Source organism: Lissotriton helveticus, chromosome 2_2 (assembly GCF_964261635.1).
Source record: "Lissotriton helveticus chromosome 2_2, aLisHel1.1, whole genome shotgun sequence".
NCBI classification, from domain to species: Eukaryota; Metazoa; Chordata; class Amphibia; order Caudata; family Salamandridae; genus Lissotriton; species Lissotriton helveticus.
This window is the reverse complement of record NC_136060.1, coordinates 337,322,799-337,347,753: the sequence shown is the minus strand read 5'-3', so window position 1 is coordinate 337,347,753 and position 24,955 is coordinate 337,322,799. Positions and strand designations below refer to the sequence as shown.

The 24,955-nt window shown below is 44.7% G+C and overlaps 1 protein-coding gene across 3 annotated transcripts in view; it reads left to right on the top strand.

The window, feature by feature from the left end:
* Positions 1–24,955, top strand: part of EVC2 (EvC ciliary complex subunit 2) — a 526,400-nt gene that overhangs the window by 491,545 nt on the left and 9,900 nt on the right. For all 3 annotated transcript variants that reach the window (XM_078678486.1, XM_078678485.1, XM_078678484.1), the window contains one exon: positions 2,579–2,680. In XM_078678486.1, coding sequence (XP_078534612.1) covers positions 2,579–2,680 — 102 coding nt within the window. The remainder of the gene's footprint in view (positions 1–2,578; positions 2,681–24,955) is intronic.

The following is a 24,955-nucleotide window of genomic DNA, read 5'->3' as shown; positions in this document are numbered from 1 at the left end:
GCATATCTTGTGCGTATGGGGCTGTGCAAAGGGCTGTCGTGACCACTCGTTCCCAGATACTGCCCATCTACCTGACCAAGCATGGGCAGGTGTCTGGGATATGTGCCCCATACATGAAGACCTCATTTAAATCATTCACCCAGCCCAAAATGTTGTAGCACTGCCATTATGAATTCCTCTTACACTATGTCAAAAGCTATAGGTGTGTCCATACTTGCCCTGGCTCGATGGATAGATATCTTCCTCATTTGTTCTAGTAGGAGGAAAGACTTTCTGAAATTGTGTGATGTATTTCTGGCTTCAATAAACCCTGCCTGGTCAACATCTATATTATCATCATAACCTTGGACAAACATCCAACCCGTATATTTTCAAGCATTGCATTATCAGCCTTCATCATTATAATAAGGTTATATGAATGACAGTGTAATGGACCCTTCCCATGCTTAGGGGTCGCTACAAATGAAGGGCCCTCTCATAGAGACCATATGTTGAAGATTTAAATATACCTCATTAAACATTTCAAATAGTGTTGTTACCAGTTAGTTTCTGTAGGATATGGCAGCCCATCTCGGACTATGGTCTTTTCTACATTCAACTCCATGACTGCCTATTTTATGTAACCCCTATCTAATGGCTTATTTAACTTTTTGTGTGATTTATCATCTAACGTGGTAAGCTCTGCAAGGGTTTTCATACCTCATCATTCATTTTAAATGTGACTCATGCAAAGCTCGCCATAATTATCTGCAAATCTATTGTGTATTAACAATTGCTCCGTCAACATGCATTCCTTTTATCGTTAAGAGCTGTAATTGATGTATAACCCTTCACCATCCTCTACTTTCTCCACCCTCATGTTGTGCTGCTGTGTACTGCCTATAGTCATGTGTTCTTTAGTCTTTTAATGACCTTCATGAATTTTAGCATTTATTTCTTTGTGTGCCTTTTGTCTACCTCATAGGATGCTCTTTATCCAAGTCTTGCATGCATATTATTTTCAGTTCTAGTCTCGGTCGCTGACCGATCTCTTAAGATCCCAAATGGAATACTCCTGAATCTACCCCTTATAGTCAACTAAAAGGCATCCCAGAATATTACCTCAGAATAAAAGAAATATTTATGAAGAATGAAAACAATCTGTGATAGCGTTATTGTGTTTCTGCATGGTGCATTTGGCTTCAGATAACAAATGCATCTGCTGGGTGCAGGGTCAAGGGTCGCAAGCAAAGAACCACAACTCAGGATTTAAGGTACTCTGCGGACTTACTGGGTCCCTGTGGCTGGCCTACAACTTTCCGGTGTGACCAGATATCCACTGTTGGGGATTTGTGTTATTTTGAGAGTGCGTTATTTATAAATTAACTTCTATTTTTCTAACCTTGTGTGGGATTTTGTTGTGGTGGTTTTACAGTTTAAAGTGTTGCACAAATACTTTACACATTGCCTCTAAATTAAGCCTGACTACTCTGTGCCAAGCTACCAAGGGGGTGAGTATAGGTTACTTTGGGGTTTGCTTGTGCCTTTTCCTGACAAAGATTGTGATTGCTACTTGACCAGGGCTTACACCCCGGTCAACCAGTATCATACCATTGTTACAGCAACATCTGCACCATCATACCTCCATTGCTTAATATAGAGAACGTCTTCAGATAGCCTACTTTACTTTAATGATAGGTGAAGTGAGTGATATAAGTGAAAACTGAAAGTAGGTAAGACATATGGGTTAGCGTTTGGGCCCAGTGATTCAACAAAGTGGGGTGCTTCCTCTTAATGTTAAAAGAAGTGTCTATTCACCTGCAGGTCTATCCTAACCCTAGCAGATGGAAGCTGTGTGTAGGACATTATTTTTTCTTACAGATTCTGTTAAACCACTTAAAAGGCCTTTCATTTCTTTTCTGGGCCAAAGCCAAGATTTAGGTAGGTAGATAGCCCGCTTCCATTGTAAATATATTTTTTGCTTATGCGCCATTGTGAGCTTTCTCATTTTACCTCAATATCGTTGCATTGGGAACATAAGCATACTCCGAGGGGCACGATGAGAAATGGTTAGTCTTGTAAGCTCTATTGGCAGTGCATGTTAATGATTTTGAAAAAGTTTGGTGTTTAGAACTGATCCTGCTGTTTTTAATGAAGCGCTGTGGTACTGGAAAATCAATGATTGTTGCTAATAATGTAATATTGTTCCAGGAATTTTAACTATTGTACAAAAGGACTGTTCAACATCCAGTGGCTCTACTGTCGTCCCTTGATGCCTCGTTCTGTTACCAGAATTTCTCTGTCAGAATGATGTCCGACTTAAATGATGTGTTTTAAATATAGTTTAGAAAAAAGTCAACCCATTGGAGTATATCATGGAAAATCTACCCCCATGGGACACACTATGTATGTCCTCTGTAGAGGATCTTCTGACACACACCCATGGGGTTTAATATAATTTGGATTTAGGATATTGATACAGGACTTCGATAGGTAGAATTGTTATGTCTATCACCAGCTGTCCTTGAATACAACTCTTAAATAAGAACAAAGCTTATTTCAAAACTAGCTTTAATATTTGACTTTTTTTTTAATCCAGCAAACCACAACAGTCCTGGAAAACGCTAGAGACAAGATTAAGACAGTCTCTTATCAACCAAGGGCTGGAGAAAACACATTCAACAATTAAAAGAAAAGGAAGGTAAAAATATAGTTATATGTTTATTGCCTATGTGGAAGTCTTTATTGGTAAAAGTGTGTTGGAGTTTCTTGCATTTTTTTGATCTTCAACAATACTTATCGCAGGTATTCAAGCATGTAAACAGCTTTTTTGCCCTTCTAGTCTCCTCAAACTTTAAATTGCCTATCTCATTTTTGTTTTGCTGGACTGCAGTGTAAATGTTTCTCTAACTAGTCCAATGTGTGAATAAGCTTTATTGAAGTTTTTGTACAGCACATTTACATGGGTTTGCACATTTCTATACCTCACTGTCACGAACTTTGTTAGCATTCCAAACTAAGATTCATGACGTTATGTTCATTTAAGCTGCAAAATCCTCATCGTACTTTACACTGTCGAGCCAACAAACAGAAGGAGGCATACTGCTCTTTTAGATTTGTGTAGATTTCTCAGATTGTACTCTTCTGTCATTCTAATTTGCAATTCCTGACTTGAAATATGAAGTCAGTACCATCAACAGGGGCGGCTCCTCCACATGCGCAGAGGAGCGTCGCCCCACTGCTTTCTTACAATGCGAGGAGCAGAAACATAAAATGGTACTCATAATACCATTTTATGTTTCTGCTTCTCGCACTGCGAGAAAGCAGAAGCGTTTGGTTGGGGACGGGTGGGTGGTCAGTCCTGCTGCAGGACAGGGGAGGAGTGGCTTGCCCACTGTTGTGGATGCTGACTGGTTTGCCCTAGGCCAAACCAGTCATACGCTCTCTCCCGCTTTCTCCATGTAAGCTGCATGCAGCCTGCATGGAGAAAACGGCCTCCCCATAGATGCCTGTGTGGCCGGCGTACCAGCCAATCACAATGCTGCCATTACAGCATTGTGATCCGATTTGGGGGAGGAGAGGGAGGTTGCCTGCTTCCTGGGACTCAGAGCAGAGAGAGAAGGAGATGCAAGACAGGACCAAAGACGAAGGTACGTTTTAATTTCTTTTTTAAGCTAACCCATCCCCATCCCCAACGAGCGAACTTATTTCTGCATACAGAGAAGTATGAGGGGCAACGTAAAACTAGGAGTTGCCTATGATATAACCAGCTTAGTGTTGTCGTATTCAATCTAGGGGTAGCCATTGAGTCGCCTTTGCCATTTGAGGTAGGTGAAAAAAAAGCAGTTTTCCTAACTGTAGCAAACATCCCTGCACCCATTCTGAGCTCAAGGTCTTGGAACAATATCATGCACTCTTACTCCTTATGTCCTTTTCATACTATCAGGGAAGTGGGGTTATTTTAGCTTTTATGGAAGCCACTATATGACAATTGTTGAAACTAATGAGCGCAGAGGTTGTATTGAATCACTAGTTTTAACATGTATACTTACATTTTACAATATAAAAACATGATTCTCAAAGATTTGGGGTTTTTCATCTTTTAGTCTGTGAATTTTAGCCAATGTTTTACCACTGCCATCAATAATTGGATTCATACCATGATCAATTATGTCAAGTTAATCCTTAGTCTCTGCCTGTGGTTCTGCTTTCTTTGTTGAAGTTGGAAGGACATTATTGGCTTTTCTGTTCCATAGTGGTTCTACAGTTTGATTAGTGTTTTTTAACAGGAACTGAGCATTATATCTGGGGCCGTACTACAGAAAGTTCCCCGGAGGCGCAACAGGCGCTTGCTGCCACTTTGAATGCCCCAGGGGCTCTTTGGTATTGCAGAAGGATATGGATAGAGCTGGCACACGCAGCACGAGCCCACTCAATAGAGAGCGTTTCCTCATTTGCATGGGGCTTGGCTTCATGCAAATGAGGGAATCTCTTTGCCGCCGTCATATTACTCACATGGGTGCAGAGGCAAACATGCCTTTAGGATTCGCACTGAAAGTGTGCCACAAAATGGTGGCACACTGTCTGTGCACCCCCTAAGGTCAGCCCCCGCCAGGGATAAAAGGGGGTCCAATGGACCCTCAAGACATCCCTCTCTTTGAGGGTGCAGTCACTCACCTTTCGCCGTGCAGCACTATTACTTAAAAAAAGTGTATATATATATATATCTATATATATATATATAGATATATATATATATATTACCTACTGGCGGTCGCCAGTAGGTATATATAGTTAGGATTTTTTCTCTATGGGTTTTTTGAAAATTCTATGTCTAATAACTTTGGCGTTTGTGGACGGAATTGGCTGAAATTTTCAGGAAAATGGCACATTTTGTTTCTGAGCAGCCCTTGAAAATTTGGGGGGGGGTTCGTCCAGTGGGGGCCGAGAAAAAAGGGGGGTCCCAAAACGTGTTTTTAACATTGAGTTTTCCATAGGGCGGTTGGCCTCACTTTTAGCCCGAACGGCTGAATGGATTTGCACGAAACTTGGCAAAATTGTAGGGACTGGTAGCCCGATGTGCCTTTTGTAGGTCTCAATATATGTGCTCCAGTGGATTTTGAGAAATTAACGTTTAAAAAAAGATATATATCTGTAACAGCGGACCGGGCAGCGGCCCAGGACGCGTACTTTTCGCGCAACGGAGCTTTGTGAAGCGAAGCTGATTGGTTCTCTGGCGTCTGTCAACATTCCAAACAGTCCGTAGCGGCCGCCATCTTGTCTCTCGGTAGGATCGAGAGACAAGAGGAGGCCAAAGCGAAGGGGCAAATGACCATAAGGGGGAATAGTAGATCCTCGCTGACCCCCTAGGTTTGAGATGGAGGTTTTAAAAGGGCCCCGCGGGCCAAAAAATAATAATAATAATAATAATCGAACGGCTGAATGGATTTGCACGAAACTTGGCAAAATTGTAGGGACTGGTAGCCCGATGTGCCTTTGCTAGGTCTCAATATATGTGCTTCAGTGGATTTTGAGAAATTAACGTTCAAAAAAAGATATATATCTGTAACAGCGCACCGCTTCGCGTACTTTTCGCGTTACGGAGCTTTGCGAAGCGAAGCTGATTGGCTCTCCGGTGTCTGTAAACATTCCAAACAGTACGTAGCGGCCGCCATCTTGTCTCTCGGTAGGATCGAGAGACAAGAGGAGGCCAAAGCGAAGGGGCAAATGACCATAAGGGGGCATAGTAGATCCTCGCTGACCCCCTAGGTTTGATGTGGAGGTTTTAAAAGGGCCCCGCGGGGCAAAAAAAAAAAATAATAATAATAATCGAACGGCTGAATGGATTTGCACGAAACTTGGTAAAATATTAGGGACTGGTAGCCCGATGTGCCTTTGCTATGTCTCAATATATGTGCTTCAGTGCATTTTGAGAAATTAACGTTCAAAAACAAGATATATATCTGTAACAGCGCTCCGCTTCGCGGAGATAAAATTATATCTGTATTACCTAGCTGTTGCTAACACCAGTTAGCGACGGCTAGTAGGAGATAGCGACCATCTTGGGTCCCACTTTGCATGTGAGTGATATTTATCACTAATGACATGCAAAGTGGGCATGCCAAGATGTTAGCGACTGGAAACAGTCGCTAACATCGCTATCTCCTAGGGACTGGTAGCCCGATGTGCCTTTGCTATGTCTCAATATATGTGCTTCAGTGCATTTTGAGAAATTAACGTTCAAAAACAAGATATATATCTGTAACAGCGCTCCGCTTCGCGGAGATAAAATTATATCTGTATTACCTAGCTGTTGCTAACACCAGTTAGCGACGGCTAGTAGGAGATAGCGACCATCTTGGGTCCCACTTTGCATGTGAGTGATATTTATCACTAATGACATGCAAAGTGGGCATGCCAAGATGTTAGCGACTGGAAACAGTCGCTAACATCGCTATCTCCTATTATCAACTTTTGGAAATATTCGAGATAAGCGCGAATATCTCCAAAAAGTAACAGCTGCCCTGAGCAGTTCTTAGCCATGTTATCCAATGGGAGGTGGATAACACGGCTAAGAGCATTAGCTCGGTAATGCATGAATATCGCTGAGTTTTCAGCGATATTAATGCATTGCGGTAGTTTTTTATCGTATTTGCGATAAACCTTGATAATAGCAAGGTTTATCTGCGATAATTTCTGACGGTAAAAAAATCTTTGCAATGCATCGTTAGGGATAAATATCGCTTAACTTTGGTAATATGCCCCAACGTCTGTTAACGTTCGATTCGAAGGAAATCAGGAATTGTTGAAAAACATTGTGCGCCATCTTGTCTTTTTTCAAATGCCACACTTTTGTCGTGCACGGCAGCCATTTTAGATGCCTTGACCAGACCCACTCTGTGCACGCTGTCGATCCTTAGCATGGCTCCCCACCCTCGCAAGCATCTCACCCAGGCAGTGGTCACCCCCGCTCTCTGTCTTATGCATGGGTAATAAACCTCCCCCCATCTGCGCTGCTCTTCCCTGAGAATCACACCCTGTGCCCGCCCGACACCTCCCTTTCGCCCTATTCACTACCGCACCCTCTGACACTCCTTTTCCTCTGTGTCCGATTGTCCAGGCCGGTCCTAGGCTATCAGCTAGCCCTGCAGATGTAGTTTATGGCCACAGCTGTAAAGAATCACCCCTCTTCAAAGGAGTTATAGTAGATCAAGGCCCACACTCGATGAGATCCGTCACAGCAGAAGCGTTGCTATTATCTGAAAACCATCCTGTATTGTGATTGGGGAGGGGACCGAGCGTGAAGCGGAAGATTCCAGGGATGACTCTTTGTACATCAAAGTTTTTACAATTATGTGTCACATTAAAAATATATAGCACTCCGACAAAGTAGTAAGATTATAAAACTTTAATAATTTATAAATATATACAAGAAAACAAAAATAGTAATAACATATAAACATTTTTAGGGAAAAACAACGAAGTAGCGGTCGGCTGTGCGAATAGTCCCAACGCAGCACAACGTCCAGATTTCCGGCGTGGGGCGTTGCGGGGGGTGGGTCATCAGTAGCAAACTGTTGTGCGAATAGTTCCAAGGCAGCAGAACGCGCCGAAATCTAGATGACACGAAAGTGATGTCTAGTAAGTTGCCACCCAGCAAATAACGGCGTGGGGCGTCGCGGGGGGTGGGTCATCAGTAGCAAACTGTTGTGCGAATAGTTCCAAGGCAGCAGAACGATGGCACCAAGGTGATGTCCAGTAAGTTGCCGCACTGGTTTTGGTATCCTACAATGCTGCTCCGAATAACGGCGTGGGGCGCCCCGGGGGAGGCGGCGTGAACGGGCCTCTCCAGGTGGAGTCTCATCTGTTTTAGTGGGGCGCCCCTTTACCGTTTCAGTTGCCATTCCGTCCGCTTTTGGTCCACTGTGTCAAAATCCGCCATTCAGCTGAGTTGCGCCCACTCTTGCGGTGCAGCGATAGGCGGCTGCCACAGGACTCTCAAAATGGCGGCAGGCTCTTTCCTTTTTGGGCGTGGTCCACTGAAATGGCCCTGGGACACCTTGGAAATCGGACGCTTGTCTGCTAGGTCTTGGACCCCATTCTCGAAAGCGTCCCCTCCGCCTTGAGAATTCATCAAAAGTTTTGGGGGCCCCGACTCCTGCAGGCTTCTGGTGGGGAGCGGCTGCCATGATTGCTCGCGGAATGACCACGACGGAGCTACGAGATGGTGGTGCTCTCATGCTGACGCCAGTTTAGTCTGAAACATCCAGAAACAAGGTGGGGCTTTCATCGTTTGGGGGGAAAAAAAAGTTTTCATCCAATGAAAAGTGTTGTTTTTAGGTCATATGATCAAGCCTTCCATCATTAGGAAACCAAAAGTAAAATGAACCAATGAAAAGTTTTATAAACAAGTCACATGACCTGTTATGCGGCATAGGGTATAAAATGCGGAGAAAATACGTTGGCACGTGAGGCGGCGTCAGTAGCGGACCGATGTGCGAATAGGCCGAAGGCAATACAACGCGCCAAGATCCGGATGGCACCGAGGTGGTGTCCAGCAAGTTGCAGCACTGGTGTGGCCATCCTACAATGCTGAAAGTCGGCGTGGGGCGCCCCGTTGGCCTGTGAGTTTGCGTCAGTAGCGGACCGATGTGCGAATAGGCCGAAGGCAGCACAACGCGCCAAGATCCGGATGGCACCGAGGTGGTGTCTAGTAAGTTGTCGCACTTCTGTGGCCATCCTACAATGTTGAAAGTCGGCGTGGGGCGCCCCGTTGGCCTGTGAGATGGCGTCAGTAGCGGACCGATGTGCGAATGGGGCCAAAGGCAGCGCAACAATATTTTCTGACTGACACCACAAGGCGCTGAGATGCCAAGATCCGGATGGCACCGAGGTGATGTCTAAGTTGCGGACTGATGTGCGAATGGGGCCAAAGGCAGCGTAACAATATTTTTTGTATGGAAGATACCACTAGGCGTTGAGATGCCAAGATTCGGATGGCACTGAGGTGATGTCTAGCAAGTTGGTGTGGTCATCCTACAATGCTGAAACTCGGCGTGGGTCGCCCCATTAGCCTGTGAGATGGCGTCAGTAGCGGACCGATGTGCGAATAGGCCGAAGGCAGCACAACGCGCCAAGATCCGGATGTCACCGTGGTGGTTTCATAGTTGAGAGGCACTTCATCTGCAGTGGGGCGCCGAGATCCGGATGGCACCGAGGTGATGTCTAGCAAGTTGCTGTACTGGTGTGGTCATCCTACAATGCTGAAACTCGGCGTGGGTCGCCCCATTAGCCTGTGAGATGGCGTCAGTAGCGGACCGATGTGCGAATAGGCCGAAGGCAGCACAACGCGCCAAGATCCGGATGTCACCGTGGTGGTTTCATAGTTGAGAGGCACTTCATCTGCAGTGGGGCGCCGAGATCCGGATGGCACCGAGGTGATGTCTAGCAAGTTGCTGTACTGGTGTGGTTATTCTACAATGCTGAAACTCGGCGTGGGGCGCCCCATTAGCCTGTGAGATGGCGTCAGTAGCGGACCGATGTGCGAATGGGGCCAAAGGCAGCGCAACAATATTTTCTGAAGAGAAGACACCAAAAGGTGCTGACATTCCAAGATCCGGATGGCACCGAGGTGGTGTCTAGCAAGCTATGCAGTTGAGTTGTGTGCGCACTTGCGGCGAATAGGTCGAAGGCAGCATAACAATGTTTTCTGAATAGGAGACACCACAAGGCGTTGAGATTCGGTTACCACCGAGGTGATGTCTAGCAAGTTGCCGCACTGGTGTGGCCATCCTACAATACTGCTCCGAATAACGGCGTGGGGTGCCCGAAAGGGGGGGGAGCCGGCGTGAATGGGCCTTCCTAGGTGGAGGCTCGTCTGCTGTAGTGGGGCGCCCCTTTACCGTTTCAGTTGCCATTCAGCTGAGTTTCGGCTGCTCTTCATGCTACAGCGACAGGCGGCTGCAAGAGGACTCTCAAAATGGCGGCCTGTTCTTTGGATTTGGGCCTGGTCCACTAAAATGGCCCTGGGACACCTTAGAACTCGGACGCTCGATTTTTTTTTCCTTTCCTGTACATGCAAAAAAAGGTAAATGCCCGGTACGTTACACGCTTCATCTGCCACGATGAACTCTCCAGAGGAACCGAAAAAAAATATAGTTGTGGTAACTATACCATGCATCGTCATATGGAGAGGTGGCACCAATTAATTATAGTGCTGCATAAAAGAGAGATTTGGAGGAGAACCCCTGACCTGCTAGTACATTCATCAAAGAAGTGGCACTGAGAGCTTCAGAGGCAAGGGAAACGGTCCCAAATATTTAGAAGAACTTTGGAAAGATTAAAATGACATGTTTAGAGTGTGGCAAATTAATTTCATGTGGACAGATGAGTGTTACTCTAATAAATACAGCATATGAACATCATCATAGTCGATGGTTGGTAGAGACATTTTGAATATATCCTGGACCTGCCCGTCCTCGCCCAAAATGGCGCCGGAATAAATGGGACTCGTAACTCCTTGTTGTGTACTGGTTGCAGAACCTTGAAATCACGAGATACGTATGCAGTTTTGAAGCACATGGCGGGCGGGGACGAGAATTGATTGAATATTTCGACATCCCTATTGATATTAAGTTCTGATGTGTTATTGATTACTGTACTGTTGAAAGTTCGAATTAACGTCACCCATGGTACTTGCCCGCAAATGTATATCTAGATAATTTTATTGTAACTGGCCCTGTCGTATTTTAATTATAAAATGTACGTCCACCGATTCCGTAACTGTTAGACACCTTAGTTCTTGCAACCTAATGGCCCGCCCGTTACGTTCCTCTACAGTGTAAATGTCTATTCATCATATACGATTACAGTTTGCTCTGTGGCAGGCCCACGTGGTTATAGGCTCGTATTTATATAATGAAATTTTCACAATAAAGGTTTTTAAAAGAAAACATGGTAGTAGTATATACATTGGTAAAGTTTTTAATAATAGTGACTGTTTTAGAATCATTAAAAGGCAAGTGAAATAAAGCAGACCAATTACATGAAGGGTAAAAGGTATAATACGAAGGAACGCAGTAAAGATAAATGGTCAAGGGCTGTTGTGTTTTCTATTCCTGCAACATAAAGTGATCGATAAGAATCTCATATTCAGGCGTATCGGCGACTAAGACAGCAGGTCGACCCTCTTTTGCTCAACGGCTCCGTCATGGGACGAAGAAACGCTCTTTTTCTCGAAAAAAGAATATATTTTACTTGCAGGACAGTTGTAAAATTAGCCTGGAACATTATAACATATATTTAAGAAAAAATAATGTTCGGAAGTAATGAAAAGCGTAATTTTTAGGTCATATGACCAAGCCTTTCATCATTACAATAAGAAAAGTAAAATGAACCAATGAAAAGTTTTATTAACAAGTCACATGACTTGTTATGCTTACGTTACGCGCTGCGCGCCCCGGATGACTTCCGGATGCGCTAACGCGGCGCGTCATATGACGCATTACGCGACAACGCAGGTACAGAATATAGTCAAAATGTCTCCACCAACCAGCGGTCGGAACACAACCCCTTTCAGCAGGCTAAATAGTTCTGTTAAATGACAACAGAAGGGACAGGCAACAAGAACCATCAGTCAAAGAGGGGAGGGCTAGTTCTTCTCTACCGGGTTACATTGGGGCGCTACCGGAACTGATCGAATTGGTAGTCTACAGTGTTTCTGGATGTTTCAGACTGAAGCTGGGGTTGGCATGAGAGCAGCACCATTTCGTAGCTCCGTCGTGGTCATTCCGCAACCAATCATGGCAGCCGTTCTTTATCGTTATTTTGGGCGGGGTGGGTGGCGGAGCCGAGCTGTTTTGCAGCCATCATTGTGTGGAGTTCAGTTCATCTCACTAGTTTTGTATTTGTCATGAGGGGTTGTTCCTAATGTTTCTATTTTAGCGAGGTCAAAAAGAGATCCCATTAGTGGCCTACTGATTTTGCTCGATTCCTTTTCTTTTTTTTTACACGATTTTTCGTTATCTGCAAAGACTAAACAGAGTATTGCGACTCTGTGTTTGTTTGTAAATAGAGAATGAACCAAAGAGAACTAATTCTAAAACAGTAAATACTTGGATAACAATCAATCAAATGGAGAGAGAAGCAGGCACGACGGATTACAATGGGGGCAAAGGCCTGCGTTAACTACCTTTCACTATCTGCAAAGAGAGAGTACTCCTAATAGAAATGAGGGGGGGGGGCACCATTCAAAGCAGATCAGTGTGCATAAACACGAAAATGTTTTCACTTACCACGTACTTGATATTCGACAGCTTATGATATTTGCTATTAAAAAACCATTGAAATTCACTGAAAAAACCATAGGTTATAGACCATATATAGTTAGGAATTAGCATTTACAAAACCTTGAAAATTCACTGAAAAAACCATAGGTTATAGACCATATATAGTTGGGAATTAGCATTTAAAAAACCTTATTTTACTCACACAAAACCATTGAAATTCCATATATAGTTAGTTGCACTAACTATATATCGCGCACCCGCAATCCACTGCTGATCATGTCACATATTACATAATTCATGACATGGTCAGTGACATCACTGATGACATCACTGATGACATCTCAAATGACATCACTGATGACATCACTGATGACATCTCATTTGACATCATTCTTGTGCTAATACGATAAACCTCTTCAGACTCTAATATAACCTTAGATACACTCAGTGTATACAGACACTCACACACTGCCACTCATCCATGGAGTTACTCACACACCCAGTCAGTCATGCAAAGAAACAATCTCACCTCCATTTCTTCAACTATACAGTTAAACACACCTTACTTATTGAAACATATACTAACACATATTTACTCTCTTATACAATCCCTGATACAAGTTCACAATGATCGATACAACTACTCACTCATTCAGTGGCTCTCATGCACAGTTATTTATATATGCCAACTCTCACATGTACTGTGTTTTACATATGTACTTACTATGACATGTAGCATTGAGATATCCATTCACTCATCAATACACTCATGCACACAGTCAACTGCCCATGTAGCTGTTTCCACATGCACTCTTGAACTCATACACCTAGTGAATAAACTGCTCACACATCTATGCATAGAGTCACACACCTTCCAGCCACCCCTACACAAACTCAATCTCCCATAGAAATACTTGGGCAACCAATTAATAACACATATAGCCTCTCGTATAGCTAATGATCAACACATGCAGCAGTTTACAGAACAACAGACATAATGATGCACAAATTAAGACAGTTTAGTCACTAACCCATGCATTCAGTGAGACACATTTAATCACTCACTCATACAGTCAGTCACGCACCTACTAAATCCTTCATCCAGACACTTATACATCCACTCATTCTTCAATATGTAAAACATATTTAAACTTTACAAAAACACACAGACACTAGATGATGTCATCAGTGATGTCATTTGAGATGTCATCAGTGATGTCATTTGAGATGTCATCAGTGATGTCATCAGTGATGTCACTGACCATGTCATGAATGATGTAATATGTGACATGATCAGCAGTGGATTGCGGGTGCGCGATATATAGTTAGTGCAACTAACTATATATGGAATTTCAATGGTTTTGTGTGAGTAAAATAAGGTTTTTTAAATGCTAATTCCTAACTATATATGGTCTATAACCTATGGTTTTTTCAGTGAATATATATATATATATATTACCTACTGGCGGTCGCCAGTAGGTATATATAGTTAGGATTTTTTTGAATAGGGATTTCTGAAAATTCTATGTTGAATAACTTTGGCATTGATGGACGGAATTGGCTGAAATTTTCAGGAAAATGGCACATTTTGTTTCTGAGCGTCCCCTGAAAGTTTGGGGGGGTTTCGTCAAGCGGGGGCCGAGAAAAAAGGGGGGTCCCAAAGCGTGTTTTTAACATTGAGTTTTCCATAGGCAGTTGGACTCACTTTTAGCTCGAACGGCTGAATGGATTTTTATGAAACTTGGCAAAATTGTAGAGACTGTTTGCCCGATGTGCCTTTGCTAGGTCTCAAGATATGTGCTCCAGTGGATTTTGAGAAATTAACGTTCAAAAAAATATATATATCTGTGACAGCGTCCCGGTTAGCGCCCCGGTTCGCGTACCAGACGCGTAACGGAACTTCGCGAGGAGAAGCGGATTTGCTCTCCGGTGACTCTCAACATTCTAAACAGTCCGGAGCGGCCGCCATCTTGTCTCTCTGTAGGATCGAGAGACAAGAGGTGGAAATAAACGAAGGGGGAAATGAATGAAAGGGGCAAGGTAGACCCCTCCTGACCCCCTAGGATTGATGTGGGGGCTATTAAAGGGCCCCGCGGGGCAAAAGAATAAAAGACATTTTTTTTTCTATTTTTCGCGGTGGAAGCGCTACCCGGTACGCGAACCGGGTAGCTCACCGGTAGCGTAACGGGAGTCCGCCATCTTGTGTTTCGGACGAATTTAGTCACAAGATGGATGATAAACAATGTTGGGAATGGGTATAAGGGGGCACGGGAGACATATCCTGACCCCCTAGGTTTTCTGAGGGTGGCTGAGGAGGCCCATATATGTAAAAAAAAAAATGGTTAGCGCCCGGACCGTGCACCGGGTAGCATTCCGGAAAGCGTAACAAGGGGAAAACCAAGGGAAATAGTAAAATAATATTTTAGAGTGCTTTGAGGTAGGGTAGCTCTGAATAGAGCTGTTGTCTTGTGTGGGTGATGTAAGTACCAACATGTAGGTACCAATGAAGAGTCTAAAATTCAATGTACACCGTCTCCTCTGTAGATATTTTGTATGTTCTAATATGGGTTATTTAAATGTAAATGTGTGGAAAAGCACTTCATGCTTTAAAGCAATTGTATTTTCGAACTGATTGTTCTTTCCTCTTAGTCCTCCTCTTTGATTTTTTTTCCCCACACTCTTCTTCAGCATGATAGTTGATAAATTCGTTCCCTCAAAAAATTTATATACATAAAAAAATTATATTAAATACATATAAAATATATTTTTCCTTTAAAAGAAGAATACATTTTACAGCTTTTGATATTTGCTATTAAAAAACCATTGAAATTCACTGAAAAAACCATAGGTTATAGACCATATATAGTTAGGAATTAGCATTTACAAAACCTTGAAAATTCACTGAAAAAACCATAGGTTATAGACCATATATAGTTAGGAATTAGCATTTACAAAACCTTATTTTACTCACACAAAACCATTGAAATTCGCATATATAGTTAGTTGCACTAACTATGTATCGCGCACCCGCAATCCACTGCTGATCATGTCACATATTACATCATTCATGACATGGTCAGTGACATCACTGATGACATCACTGATGACATCACTGATGACATCTCAAATGACATCACTGATGACATCACTGATGACAACATCCAGTGACTGTATGTTTCTGTAAAGTTAAAATATGTCTTACATATTGAAAAATGAGTGGATGTATAAGTATCTGGATGAAGGATTTAGTAGGTGCATGACTGACTGTATGAGTGAGTGATTAAATGTGTCTCACTGAGTGCATGGGTTAGTGACTAAACTGTCTTAATTTGTGCGTCATTATGTCTGTTGTTCTGTAAACTGCTGCATGTGTTGATCAGTAGCTATATGAGTAACTATATGGGTTATTGATTGGTTGCCCAAGTATTTGTATGGGAGACTGAGTGTGTGTGTGGGTGGCTGGGAGGTGTATGACTCTGTGCAGGGGCGTAGCTAGAGCTTGTGGCGCCCGGGGCTACCCCTCAGATTGCCGCCCCATGACCATACATCATAGTGAGATCAGCTGACAGGAAAACAACTGCAGACTTAATACCCCCATCCTATTGGCTAGATCTGTAGTTCTCCTCTTCCTAATAAATATTGCAACCATCGCTAGGTCATTGACATTACTTAATACTCAAAATGCGCAACAGGAACACTACTTTCATCAGCAATCATCCTAGTCTTTCTTACATGATTAGGCCTAGTGTATGAGTGAATACAACAAGGCGTTACTGCCCTTTGAAGGCGAATTCCGGGTGACTTTGCGAGCTTTGTGCCCCGCGCGACCTGGGCAGACTATGTGCAGTTAGCTAGATAGGCGGTGCCACGACCTGGAGTACCGGACTCTTCAGGGGAGAAAGGGAGCCTCGGAAAAAAGTTGTGATGCTTTTCTTCACTCAGTGCTTTGGAGCTGTTCTGGACCTCATTCACCTCACGTTTCATCACTGCAAAGCCAAGAGGGGCTTCACAGCCGCAGGGCAGCTTGTCTGCGTGGTGAACCCCACGCACTATCACTTGAGTATGAATAGTACCCATATTAGAAAGTCGTCCTCTAACCACCTGTTTCACATGTTAACATGGACCAATAATGTGTACACCCGTTGGTGGAAGGCCTCGTAGCACAGAGCTCATTCATGTTGAGATACCACTGTTCTCCTGGTTTGAGTTCAAAACAATCATAACCGGTGAAAACGTGAAAGACTTGCTCTTTTGCATTCAAAACTGAGTTACCAGTCCAGTTTCTACTTTGGGTGATTTTGTTGAAAATAAAGAATTTTTTATGGAGTATGTGTTATTGATTCATAGCATTACTCCAACACACGACATATAGCAATATGTACTTTTCTGAAAATGCCATCCAAAGTACACCACTGGATCCTACACCACCAAACCACACTTCCATAGAATTTATTTGTCCAGCTTTGTACACTCACTCTTTAGGTAACTGTCGTATTTTGCAGACAACATATCTCTATTGAGGCGACGCTGATGGCAGCACCCGCAGTAGGAAAATTCTTCCAGCACCACTGCGCTGTTGCCTCGCTTCCTTTTCAAATGAAGGCAAGAAATTATTACGCTAAGGTGCACTAATATAAAAACAATTACAGATGAAGTAATCAATCCAATATGGCTACTAAGTGTTGATAATTACCACCCCTTAAAGATGCCATCCATATGCACTGACCCACATCCACATGCAGCCTGAAGGTGAGTGTGCCACCCGCGAGCCTGTTTATTTTTAATATGTGAACTTTTGAACTCTAGTGTGCACGATGGCTGCATGCCAGCACTAGGGAGGCAAGGTGTACAGAAATCACTCGTGAATAGTGCATGGCTGTCGGCATACATGCTTTCTTCTTCCGTGTAAAACGCACGTGCCCGAGTACGGAAACTATTCATAACATTAGTGCAAACGTCAAATAGTGGGACGATGTCAAGGGAGCTGGGAGGGTCAGAGAAGGTATCGAGGCTTGGGAGATGGTTGGGGTTTATTCAATGGAGGGCTCCTTTCTCAGGGGTGCCATAGGACTTGGAGCCTTGATTTTTGGAGGAGCTGTTAAATGTGGTGGAGATTCCGCATGTGGTATGTCCACCACCTTCTCATCCGTGTTGGGCTAGCCTGGCAAACCGTATGCACTGTCACATGGGGCCAACAAATAGGGCCAACAAATAGGGCCCACCCACTGGTCCTTTCAAGTTGACCCTTCTGGCACTGCCAGACTGTCCTCCAGGCCTAGCACTGCTTCCATGTATGTGGGCATTCAGTCTGTGGCTTTTCATTCAGGTTTGGCGCTTCTGCACCTGTGTAACCTGGCTGGATGTCAGTGCCAACAGGAACGCACACGGACGTCAGTCAGTGGATGCAGTGTAGCAAGTTCCATGGTACTTTCCCCCTCCCTCCGTCATCATTCATAAGCCGTGAAGGCAGCGCCGAGAAGTAAGCAGAGCGCAAGTAACGTTTAGTTTCCATTGTATTCTCGTTACCCTCTAGTCTGCCACCTCAGCAGCAAAATGGAGGCGGTAGAGAGGTTCACAGAGGGACGGAGGGGCAATGTGAGGTGTTTGGTGCGTAGAAGCAGCATGGCGTCACACCAGTTGGTGCAGTGGAAGTCATGTTTGTACATTTGGTCTCCATGTACAAAAGTTATGTTTGGGTCCCTACATGACCGAACCGACCCCGGAGGTAGCGTCTATTTATTGATTAACACTAAAGGCTTTCATTCGCAGCGCTAAATAATTGCACTGAATCACGCGACTCTGCACTAACTTAAGTAACAAGGAGGCCTAGAATGAGATCCAAAATCTAACGGGCCGCGGCAGAGTGCAAAACGAGTCTGGGTGCTTGCTTGTTGGGAAACAGAGTGTAACTTGCTGCCGTCGTGCACAGTGCAATCATCATTCATCATTGTATTAATTGGACGGTTCTTTATTACTTTCTCTCAGTCGTCTCACCTTTAATTACAGGAAGCTGCAGGCAAGTCAGAATGGTGGTCTCCTCTTCACGCACTCCGACTACTCGACATGACGAGGGCGAGCCTAGGGGGCAGTGAGCGCGTAACGCGGGCGTCACACTGCTATGGTGCGGCGAGGGCTGGCCAAAAATGTCCTACAGGGCCGTCATTGGTTGCGCTCGCACGCGCCGCGCACGCTATCACTGATTGACGGCCCTGGAGGACTAGTGTGAGCGAGGCTGGGGGGGGGCAACAACGGTCGGGTTCACACAGATTGGTGATGCAGCCGACAATTTCATTTGTTACAGTATTTATTGCGCCATGAATCGATGTATTGTATCATATTCATATGCCATGCAAATCATGTCTGTGCTATCTTGCTGGGTAACGGCCGGGTTTATTATCAAAGAAGTGATCAAAGCACTCCTGGATCAAAGCGCCCTACAGTCACACAGAGGCCGCCGCGGCCGCAACGGGCCGAGGGCTCGGCCTCCCTGCAGTCCAGTGCCGGCCCGCGCGGCCGCCTCAGAGTCCAAAAGGTGCCGCACCGTGCCGCCTCAAAAAAGGTGCCGCCTGGGGCGGACCGCCCCCCCCCCCCCCCCGCACCCCCCTAGCTACGCGGCTGCCTCTGTGCATAGATGTGTGAGCAGTTGATTCACTAGATGTATGGGTTCAAAAGTGCATGTGGAAACAGCTGTATGGGCGGTTAACTGTGTGCATGAGTGTATTGGTGAGTGAATGGATATCTCAGTGCTACATGTCAAAGTAAGTACATATGTAAAACACAGTACATGTGAGAGTTGACATATAAATAACTGTGCATAAGAGCCAGCGAATGTGTGAGTGGCTGTATGGATCATTGTGAACTTGTATCAGGGATTGTATAAGAGAGTAAATATGTGTTAGTATATGTTTGAATAAGTAAGGTGTGTATAACTGTATAGTTGAGGAAATGGAGGTGTGATTGATTCTTTGCATGACTGACTAGGTGTGTGAATAACTCCATGGATGAGTGACAGTCTGTGAGTGTCTGTTTACACTGAGTGTATCTAAGGTTATATTAGAGTCTGAAGAGGTTCATCGTATTATCACATGAATGATGTCATCAGTGATGTGATCAGTAATGTCAAATGAGATGTCATCAGTGATGTCATCAGTGATGTCATTTGAGATGTCATCAGTGATGTCATCAGTGATGTCATTTGAGATGTCATCAGTGATGTCACTGACCATGTCATGAATGATGTAATATGTGACATGATCAGCAGTGGATTGCGGGTGCGCGATATATAGTTAGTGCAACTAACTATATATGCGAATTTCAATGGTTTTGTGTGAGTAAAATAAGGTTTTGTAAATGCTAATTCCTATGGTCTATAACCTATGGTTTTTTCAGTGAATATATATATATATGGGGATTTATCCCAGACTTGTCATGTGATGAAAAAACGCTATATATTTGTAGTCACAAGAGCTATCTTTAAGGTAACATCATATCAAGGGTGGTTGATTCCCAGTCGGGACAATCGAATGTTACTTGTTTTAGCATTGGTAAATGTCACATGCAACTTATTTCTCTTGCTATATAACAAAGTATGTTCATTTGATGGCATTAGGACACATTAGTATTTTACGTTTATTACAGTGTAGTGGCTACAAGGGCACATTTTTCTATGGTATTATTAAAGAATTACTGTGATATTTTGCACAATCATTTGCACTATTATAGCGATATTTGCACATGTAAATAGGAATAAAATGTTGGTCCAAGTGATATTACTTGGCCAAATTGTATTTTACCTTAATACAGAGAATGTTATCCTATATTGAACAAATTCAATCATGAGTTGTAAACGTTAAACAAATCTGTTCTCTATGTCTACTCCATGTGACCTAAACAATCATTAGCATTTGCACTTTAAAAATGGGTGTTCATGTGTCATGTGATCAAGGCTCTACAGAGCCGAAACGTTATGGCAACAGCACTGAAATAAATTTACTGGCATCTGATTACCGTGGTCCGTGTCTGTTCCTGCATGCTCTGCACGAGGAAAGCTTCAGCGTGAAAATGACCGATTATATAGATGTAGTGACCAAGGCGGCTGGGTCCGTCGAAACGCGTCTACGGTATGAAATAAAGAATAATCCTTGATACCTATCTCACGGAGTCGGTGCCTACTTTGTATGTTGTGGAGAAGGAGTGAAAGAATATATATATGTAATATATTTTCCATAGACTTCTTTAAGACGGGCTGCACCAAAAACTGCTGAATGGCATTACACCAAATTTGGCAGTAAGCAAGATCTTAGTCCGCAGATTGTGCATTTTGGGTGTATATCCATTCAATGGTTTATGATGAACTAAGGTTAAAGAGTATTTGGATATCTGAACGGTTGGGTCCTCAAGAGAGCACCAGTTCAAAACTAGAATATTTTGGTTGGTCAGGGAGCAAACGCTCTGATTGGCAGCCAGCAACATCAGAAAAATGCTGCTGGCAGCCATTACAAGATTCGGGGTAAAGATACCCTGCCCCCATAGGCCCCTTAAGCCAACATTAATTTTTTTTAAAAATGTTGCCGTGATCATGGCTGGATTCCCTCGGCCGATAAAAATAAAAAATTGGCAGCCTGGGCCACATAGTTTAATTAAGGGGAGGGGGACGTACGACGCCCCTCGCTAGGCCATTATAGGCCCCTGAAAGCCCACCCCAAAGGTTACATTTCATAAGGTGAGGGGAGCATGTGTCTCCTGTGCTCAAGTCATTTTAGGCCCCGGGGAGCCCTACCCTGGGACCAAATGTCCATAAAAGGGTAGAGGGCTGTGTGGCCCTCCCTCACCGAGCCATTATAGGCACTGGGGAGCCCTTACCTGGGGTCGATTTATTTAGTTAATGAAAAGGCCCCCAGCCCTAAGCCATACACTTACAAAAAGGGGAGGGTAGCAATGCAGCTTCCCTTCCTAACCCTTTAAAAGGCCCTGGAGGCCTCATCCCCCAGGGCAGCTACTTTTTTTTAAAAGGGAAAGAGGCCACATCCCCTCCCTGTGAAATTAATGGCCCTGTGGACCTCATCCCCCGGGGCCGGCTCACATACTGTGTCCCAAGGAGCCTACCCCTGGGACACAGTGGTTTCCACACCAGCACTGGTATGGAACCTTGTGTTTGCTCCCACCTGGCATGAGCATTTTTAAAACTGCTGCTAAATGGGAGCAAACACAAAGACTACTCCCAGTGGGCGGGAGATTTAAACATGCTCCAGTGCCTGGTAGCAGACTTGAGATCTGTTTTGCCACCCACACTAATGCAGGCAAGCAAACATATAAACAGATTGCTCCCGCTCAGAGGAGCAGGATAAATAGCTGCTCCTTGAGAGCGGGTGCAATGCTGGCTCCCTCAGCATGCAGGGATCTGGATGGGGCAGCAGGCCCTGGGGATCCCCCCCCCCCAAAGCCACCATTGCATGTTTTGTGGGCTCCCTGGGTGGGCACCGGAGCAACCATCCTTAATTGATGCAGGCCCCGGAGGATGGGTTCATGGTGCCAAATACTGTTTGTGGAGGGACTGCCACAAGGCCCCCTCCCCTTTTAATAAATATGTAAGGCCCCAGGAGGCAGGGTCACATGACTATCGTAGGCTCAGTGAGGGGGGCCGCACACCCTTCCTCCCCTTCTTGTAAATATTTATATACGGCACTGGGGATGGGGCTGTACAGGTCGATAATAGACTCAGGGCAAGAGGGCCCCCTGCCGTCTCCAGGGCCTAATGAGGCTTGGGGAAGGAAGCCACGTGGCCCCCCATCGCCTTTAAAAATAAATAAGGCCCGGGGGTTGGGGTCCCAAATACCTAATGAGGCTCGGGGAGAGGGGCCACAGGCCCACTTCCCCCTTAAAAAAAACATACAGCTCCGGAGAATAGGGTCCCTGGGCCGCACAACAGGCACCGTTGAAAAATCCGTGTGTGGGGTTGGCTGCCTGTGGAGGGTTTGCCACAGGGCCTGGCTGTAGACCAGAGCCTGTTGCCAACCCCCCTCCGCTTAGCCGTGTGCGGCAGGTGTTGGCATTATGTATGGTAATAAAATATTACTTTACATTTCAATAACCTAGAAATTCACTGAAAAAACAAAGGTTACAGTAACTTTGTAGTTAGGTGAATATGTCAGTGACAACACTAAAATTCACCAGTTATAACTATAACTTGAGTCCTTTCCATACACTGTTTATGACCTCACATATTACATCACTCATGACATGTTCTATGACAATTTACGGCATCACTGATAACATTTCAAATGACATAATTGATTATATTACTGATGACATCATCCAAACTTCTTTTGTACACATTACTCTATAAACTAGTATGGAAATGGAGGTCTGAAAGTAAGTACAAAATATCTCAAAGTAATATGAAGCATCATTAATGCCATTACAGATAGCATGTCTTGAGTGTAACAAGCATGTGTTATGTGCAACATTGACCCAATAACATACACTTCACGGGTAGCCTAGTTCACAAAGCAATCAACCACAGCCCTTACCAGCGACTGTATACCCAAACTTGCCAGATAGCTTTCTTGAATGGTGCTTTGCAGAATGTGCTGGGGAAGATGTTTATATATGTCATACATCATCCTCTCACTCACTGATAACCCCACCACCACCAGAACCAGCTTCCACAGATGCATGATCAACATCACTGACTGGATTAAGATCGACTGCCTGCAGCTAAACACAGACAAGATGCAAGTACTGCTCTTTGGCAACTGCAGCAACACATGGAATGACTCCTGGTGGCCATCAGACCTAGGACCCGCACCCACTCTCTCCAACCAACAGAAACCTCAGAATTATCTTTGACAATGCTGGAGGGATGGTCAGAAGCAGAAGCAAGGAGGCCGTATGGGGTCAATAATGAGAGATTTTATTAAGAAAAAAAGCACTGGCTGGACAAGATATAGTCCGGGCAAATCAAAGTTCAGCTGTTTAGAAAGGAGGTCTGCTGACCAGCTATCTATGGCCAGGGGTCTGTATGAGCTTTCTCAGGGTCTTGGTAGGACTTGCTGGTCACTCTCTTCTGGGCAGTCACGAAACCTATTTCGGTTTTCCGCCTTCTTGCTGGGCAGTCACGAAACCTATTACGGGTTCCCGCCTTCTTGCTGGGCAGTCACGAAACCTATTCCGGGTTTCCGCCTTCTTGCTGGGATCCCGGAGTAGGCTTGAAAAACAAAAGAAAGCAGCGGTCAAAAGCTGATCTTTATCTACAACAGTGTACCGTCACTAAACCATGTGGGGGGTGTTTAATTGCGGTCTTAGTCTTGGGCATCTGCAGGGTGGTTAGGAGATCTCGGGGAAAGTGTTAAGGCAGGTAGGCAAAGGGTGAGCGTCCACGGGGGTTTAAAACCAAGTGAGTCACTTTGTAGGCTTTAAAAAAACTCTACCCGACCCCTGGTTTAGTATCGCCTGCCACCACCCAGTTCACCTTCCCACCCCCTCCCTAAGTCCTTTTGCCCATCATATACCGCTATGAGCCACAACTCTCCTGAGTTGTGGCGGTTTCTGTGTCCTCCGGGATCCACCACTCTTCCGTCCACGTCTCAAGGCTCTCCTCTTCGGTTTCTCCCACTCCGGCATCCACGTTGCTCCTCTCCAGCTCCTGGGTCCTTTGGCACTCTTCTTCCGGATTCTCTCCTTCCGATGATGCGCCTGCTGTTCCAGAAGCCTTCCCTTTTCTGCCTCCCTTGACCTTCAACCGCGGCTCCAGATTGGTCGAGGAAGTCTCCGATGCCGCCTTCCCACTGCCAGACTACGTCCGGGTTACTTCCGGCGTTCTGTGGGAGGGAAGAGTCGGCTATTAGCTGTGCCAGCCCTAGGGTTTCATAGTCTTCATTACGGTAAGGAATCCATTCTGTAGGTTGTGGGGCTTTATCCTCGCTGGGGGGCATTTGCACCCCGTCTCCCTCACAGACAACAAGCTCACTATGGAATTACAGATCAACGCTGTCTACTCCACCTACTTCCGCACTATGTGCAATCTACGATCTTCAAGTGGCTATCCTATAAAAGACCCACTTGACACAAGCCCTCATCACCCACTGACTGGAGTATGGCAATGCCCTCTACTTAGGAATCACAGCACACCTTATCCATAGACTTCAGACCATACAGAACGCCGCAGCCAGACTCATCCTCAGCCTTCCCTGATGAACCCACATTATATCCCACCTTAGCAAACTCCACTGGCTCCCCGTACAGAAGAGATGCCAATTCAAGCTGCTGACGGACACACACAAGGCTCTACACTACCAAGGACTCGCCTACATTAACCTCTGCCTGAACTTCCACCAACTTCAAGAAGACTACGCTCCGCTTCCCTTTCACTTGCACATACCCCCTGCATTTACCGAAGAAGTAGTGGAGGACGTTCCTTCTCCCACATCGCAGCAAAGACCTGGAACAGCCCATGCACCTCGGCACCATCACCTCACTTCTGGAATTTCATTATATCATTATTGACATATTAAGTCTGGCTGTATTTTATCCATAGAATATTTGTCATACTTCATTTACTTTTGGAGATCATTTCACATTATGGCCAAAGGCCAATAATTTTTAAGTGACAGCACCAATGGGATATTGCTTCTCTTTTTCAGAAATCACAAGCTTCTGGGTTATTTGGTCCACCTTGGTAAATACTAAGG